This window comes from Scylla paramamosain, chromosome 2 (assembly GCF_035594125.1).
Source record: "Scylla paramamosain isolate STU-SP2022 chromosome 2, ASM3559412v1, whole genome shotgun sequence".
In the NCBI taxonomy this organism is placed as follows: domain Eukaryota; kingdom Metazoa; phylum Arthropoda; class Malacostraca; order Decapoda; family Portunidae; genus Scylla; species Scylla paramamosain.
In genome coordinates this window covers 31,407,161-31,413,160 of record NC_087152.1, presented here as the reverse complement: position 1 = coordinate 31,413,160, position 6,000 = coordinate 31,407,161, and the positions used below count along the sequence as shown (strand labels likewise).

General features: G+C 34.4%; 1 protein-coding gene across 5 annotated transcripts in view; it reads right to left on the bottom strand.

Moving 5' to 3' along the window:
* Positions 1-3,357: 3,357 nt before the first annotated feature.
* The window catches only part of LOC135113142 (condensin-2 complex subunit G2-like), a 107,770-nt gene continuing 105,127 nt past the window's right edge, over positions 3,358-6,000 (bottom strand). For all 5 annotated transcript variants that reach the window (XM_064028233.1, XM_064028243.1, XM_064028219.1 and 2 more), the window contains 7 exons: positions 5,655-5,875; positions 5,266-5,459; positions 4,834-5,015; positions 4,550-4,681; positions 4,241-4,384; positions 3,964-4,145; positions 3,358-3,780 (listed from right to left, as the gene is read on the bottom strand). In XM_064028233.1, the coding sequence (XP_063884303.1) occupies positions 3,717-3,780; positions 3,964-4,145; positions 4,241-4,384; positions 4,550-4,681; positions 4,834-5,015; positions 5,266-5,459; positions 5,655-5,875 (1,119 nt within the window). In that variant the 3' untranslated portion in view covers positions 3,358-3,716. The remainder of the gene's footprint in view (positions 3,781-3,963; positions 4,146-4,240; positions 4,385-4,549; positions 4,682-4,833; positions 5,016-5,265; positions 5,460-5,654; positions 5,876-6,000) is intronic.

The window sequence follows — 6,000 nt, the reverse complement described above, 5'->3', positions numbered from 1 at the left end:
TGTGCTATACATGACAGAGGCGGCCCACAAAAAGTACTTAAGCCTTCCATCACCAGAATTTCATGCGCTTTATATTTCTGCCCGGAACCATGGCAAGTCTGTTCTCCAACTAGCCAAAAACTCCTTCATTCATAGTGTCAAAATCTTTCAAGATCTTACTCCCCTTGCAACTTCTGGTATCTAGCCAAAAATATCTCCAATAACTTTGCTTCTTCTTTTCCTCCTTTATTTCAACCAGATGACACCACTGCTATCACATCTATCTCTAAAGCTCAACTCTTTGCTCGAGCCTTTGTTAAAAACTCTACCCTGGACAATTCAGGGCTTGTTCCTCCCTCTCCTCCACCCTCTGACTACTTCATGCTACCTATTAAAATTCTTCGCAGTGATGCTTTCCATGTCCTTGCTGGCCTTAAGCCTTGTAAGGCTTATGGACCTTGCTTGCACCTTGCCTAGTCAAACTCTTTCAATTCTGTCTGTCAACATCTACCTTTCCTTCTTGCTGGAAGTTTGTCTACATTCAGCCTGATCCTAAAAAGGGTGACTTCTAATTCCTCCAACTACCGTCCTATTGCTTTAATTTCCTGGACGATTCAGGGCTTGTTCCTCCCTCTCCTCCACCCTCTGACTACTTCATGCTACCTATTAAAATTCTTCGCAGTGATGCTTTCCATGTCCTTGCTGGCCTTAAGCCTTGTAAAGGCTTATGGACCTGATGGGGTCCCTCCTATTGTTCCCCAAAACTGTGCCTCTGTGCTTGCACCTTGTCTAGTCAAACTCTTTCAATTCTGTCTGTCAACATCTACCTTTCCTTCTTGCTGGAAGTTTGTTATGTCCCATCACACACTCTCTTATTATTCACTAATGACCTTCTAAAGTCTAAACCAAACTTCTTGTCCTATCCACTCCTACACTGATGATACCACCCTGCACTTTTCCTCGTCTTTTCATAGACGTCCAGCCCGTCAGGAAGTAAACATTTCACACAGGGAAGCCACAGAATGCTTGACCTCTGATCTTTCTAAAATTTCTGATTGGGGAAGAGCAAACTTGGTATTGTTCAATGCCTCAAAAACTGTTCCTCCAACTATCAACTTGACACAACCTTCCAGTGGTCCACTCATACCACTCTTCTAGATAGGGCGAAATCAAAAGCTTTTTGTTTCATCAACTCTCCTCTCACTGACTATCCTCAGTCTCTCTCATCACTGCAGTATTGCATCTCTAGCTATCTTCTACCACTATTTTTATGCTAACTGCTCTTCTGATCTTGCTAACTGCATGCCTCCCCTCTTCCCACAGCCTTGCTGCACAAGGCTTTCTTCTTTCACCCCTATCCTGTCTACCTCTCTAATGCAAAAGTTAACCAGTAATCACAATCATTCATCTCTTTCTCTGGTAAACTCTGGAACTCCCTACCTGCTTCTGTATTTCCACCTTCTTAAAATCCCTTCAAGGAAGTTTCAAGACATTTATCCTTCAATTTTTTACTACCACTTTGGACCCTGCTCTGGGATTGGCATCTCAGTGGAGTTTCTTATTTTTTTTTTATTGGATTTTTGTTGTCCTTGGCCAGTGTCAAAAAAAAAAAAAAAAAAAAAAAAAAAAAAAAAAAAAAAAAAAAATTCTGATTTATTTTTTTCTGATAATTCTGATGATAATAATTCTCTTCCCCCTGTTTTTCTTTGCTAGTTTTCTAATTTTAGTCCAAACCCTTATCATTATCAATCTATCTGCATTGCAAGACACAATCTGTTGCTTATGAGAGAGAGAGAGAGAGAGAGAGAGAGAGAGAGAGAGAGAGAGAGAGAGAGAGAGAGAGAGAGAGAGAATGAAGGGGAGCAAAATATAAAGATGAAATATATCAGTATATTAATGAAGTATTGATTTATTTTTATATATTCTCATGTTCATTCAAAGACTGAAGAAAAAAAAAAGAAATAAAATAAAGAAAAAATAAATAAAAACCAGACAAAATTTAAAGTTGAATAAACATTTTAAGTCAACATGAGTTTGAAGCAGTATAGTTATTATAATGGGCAATAAGAATGCCAAGGTAGGGCAAAAACAATAGCCAATAGTTGATAAATTATTACTTGGAAAAAAATAAATAAAAACAAAAATAAATAAATTATATATATATATATATATATATATATATATATATATATATATATATATATATATATATATATATATATATATATATATATATATATATATATATATATATATATATATATATATAATAAAATAAATAAATAAATAAAATAAAATAAAATTAAAATTAAAAATATAAAAAAATAAATACAAAAAAATAAAATTGCCAAGGTAGGGCAACAACAATAGCCAGAGTGGTTGATAAATTATTACTTGAAAAAAATAAATAAAAATAAATAAATTATATATATATATATATATATATATATATATATATATATATATATATATATATATATATATATATATATATATATATATATATATATATATATATATATATAAAATAAACAAATAAATAAATAATAAATTAAATTAAATTAAATATAAAATAAAAAAATAAAATAAATAAAAATAAAATAATATAAATAAAAGATAAATGAAAAATAAATAAAATAACTAAATATGGTGATATTACAGATCATGTTACAAGCTGAAAGATTATTTTAAGCAAACAATCTCTCTGCATAAACTGATTCACAGATACACAGAGAGAAATGCATGGTGGACAAAAGATATTAAAGTAGTTACCAAGAAAAAGGAAGCATAAAGAAGGTAAGTTCAGAGGAATACATCAGAGGAAGTAAAAGAACGAATGAAGATAAAAAGTGAATAAAATGAGTTTACAATGAGTGTACAAGCCAAACAAGTGATTCAAGACAGTAAAAGGGAAGTGGTAGTATCTTTAGGGCCTATGATGAAAGAGGGTACAGTGAGAGTGATAGCATAACACAGCATAGAATGAAAGTCGTGGATCTAGGAGTAAGCCAGTGAAAATTAGTTATTTGAAGTATCTTGTCATGTGAATAAGATGGCAAATAAAAACAAAATGGATACAGGTCTGGTACATCTGTTAAAGGTGAAGGTGGTGAAGCACAATGTCATTATATGGTTTGGTCATGTGAAGAAAATAAAAAGACAAGGATATATAAAAAATAAAAAGAGATGGATGCTATGACATAGAGGAAGACCTGCTATGAAATGGGAGACCTATTTTTGTTGGAATGGTTGAGAGGAAAAATGGAAGTTTGAGGGGATGAAGTAAACAATCATGGAGTGTATGGACAAGCACAATTGGAAGTTCCAGGGAATGGGTATCAGAAGACAGGACAAAAAACTAGTGGTGCATATGCACCATTATTTAAAAATGCAAGGTTTATTTGAAAGCTTTTAAAACATTACAACAATTTGTGCAAAAGTATATCATTGGTTTATACTTCTGATATGATAATCTTCTACATTTAAAATCTAGAAAACTCTTTATAGTTTTAATATTTTCTATTAGATGACTTGAATATTTGAGTTTCCTCTTAACTTATCAAGCGTCTGGCAGGTTTCTATGAATAATTCTCTAAGTACTATGTTTAAACATATTTGACTTTCCCTTAAAGGAATGATCACATAGCAAACTGTTTAATGTACCTTGAAATATAGGTAACAGGTCATAAATTTACCTCCCCTGTGCATTTACTCCCCTTTTGCATTATGGGAAGGAGTTACACTATACTCAGGGATTCCTTTAAGTTGTCCAGAATCTTATTGGCAGTCTTGGCAGAATCTCTGGAAAATAATGAAAAATTATGTGTGAAATGTTTATTTTTATTCTATACACATGAGCAGACAATAAATTTCTAGTTGATTAAAGTATGACAGAAACTCAATCTTGTTATATTATATCAGAGAATTCAAACATGACTCAAACTAATGTGTCAAACATGAATAGTAGGATAGCCAAGTACTTACTTATAAATACTGAGTGGTGACTCTTGGTCTGCTTCCTCACTTTCCTTCTCAGGCAAAGCAACTGCTGACATAACACTGTTTGCAGCCACTACTGTTTGCTTCAGGCTGTAACGGGAAATCTTGCCACTGTCTTGAAGCAAAACCTCAAGCAGGTGACAGGCAGCAAGTAGAGATGTCATGTCCTGGGAAATAAAAATTTCAACAATTAACTTTTTAATTCTCAGCCTTTTAATATGTTCATTTTATAGTGTTGATGAGTGTTCTATTGATCACTTACATGATTAGCTGTGGAGAGAAAGTGACTGAATGCATCCATTACTACTATAGAGAGCTTGGTCTGCTTCTGGAAGGTCCCCACCAGCAGGGCAACAAAACCTCCCAAATGTTGTATACACTTTGCTTCCTTATCCACTCCATTGTTCTGAAAATCTTGGTACTATTAAACTCTGGGTCGAGGAAAATGCTTTACTATTTTCATTTTCAACAACAACTTAGAGATATCACATTTTCTCATGTATATATCATTAGTTTATGATATAATTCTGAAAAGTCCAGTGTGTGTGTGTTCAAGCTATATCAAATCAACCTTTTCTATCCTCCAGCAAAGATGCTCCACCACACAGGACATCAAATGTTCCAGCACATAACTCTGGTCCTGTCGAGAACGCTGCCCAAGGCTCATCAAAAGATGCACTAGTGTGTTGCTTAATTCACATTCCTGTAAATGTCAAGTCCACATAAAAAAGTTAAATAAAATAATAATAATAACAATAATAGTATAAAATAAGTATGGGAGTCAACGAATCAGTCTAAGTTTGAGAAATTAACTACACTGAAGGTGTACTGTTACTATGCAAATATTACAAGTACCTGAGGTAACTGGTCATGATGCTTGAAGTAATCTGCCATTGATGATATGCAAATGTTTGCAAGCCGACTGCCAGTGATGATGGTCTCATCCTTCTCTTCTTCACTGGACTCATACACCCACAGGAACTCATAGCTTTCCTGTGCCAGACACAGACCTTCTTCCCAGAACATTCCATTGCTATCTGTCAAATACATTGTATTCAATGTATAAATGAGTTAAAGGAGAGTGCATGTGTACTATATTATACAGAAGATTAACATAGATGTTTAAAATATGAAGTTAAAAATTATAGCCAGTAGATTCTGTTTCTCATACATCACAAATCTATACCAGGCATTAATTTCCACACCATAACAATCGATTCTTAATGATATTCTCTTTACATCTGTAATGGGATCAGGTTCTTGATATAACTAAATTTTGAATCTTACCTGTTTCTATGAGGATCTTGACAAAATCATTCAGCATATATACAAAAGGAATATTTGCTGCTCCAATTATGAGCAGGTGTGTGCTGGATGTTACAAGACTCCTCAACAAAGTGGTGATGAGGGTGAAGGCTTCCTCTGTGTCCTGAAGTTTCCTTTTGCCTCCATTCTTCTCTCCAAGGTAAGGCACTAATGTACTGCAGAGGAAATGTCGTGTCACTTTGGTAAATTCATTCAAACCCAGAAAATTGTGGTTAATAAACAAATACTCAAATCAAAGCCTGCCCATCATGAAGGAGACTTTTGAGATCTATTTTGGAGTGATTTTTAACAAGGCCTCAAGAATAGACCACCACACACAAAAAAAAAACATATGAAAGAAACACCTTTACCTTGAGGCCCACTCTAAACACTCTAGGACACAAGCTGGACTGTGAAAGATGAGGTCTTCTGTCTCCCGCCCTATACTTTGCTTCCCTGGTGGCTCCTTGGAGGGACTGTGATGACACACCACCACCAGCCGCAGGTACAGGGACCAACACTCACACAAAAATGTATCACAGCACAAATCTGACAACTCCTCGTTGCGATGTAACCGTTCAGTAATCAGGTCCTGAAAGTCAATGAATCTATTTGTACAAACAGATAAGAATTTATGAATTTTCAATGCTATGAATGCATAATTTGTCCTTTGTCCAAGTGTGTGAATTCACAAATGTCATTACTTAATAGCTAAAA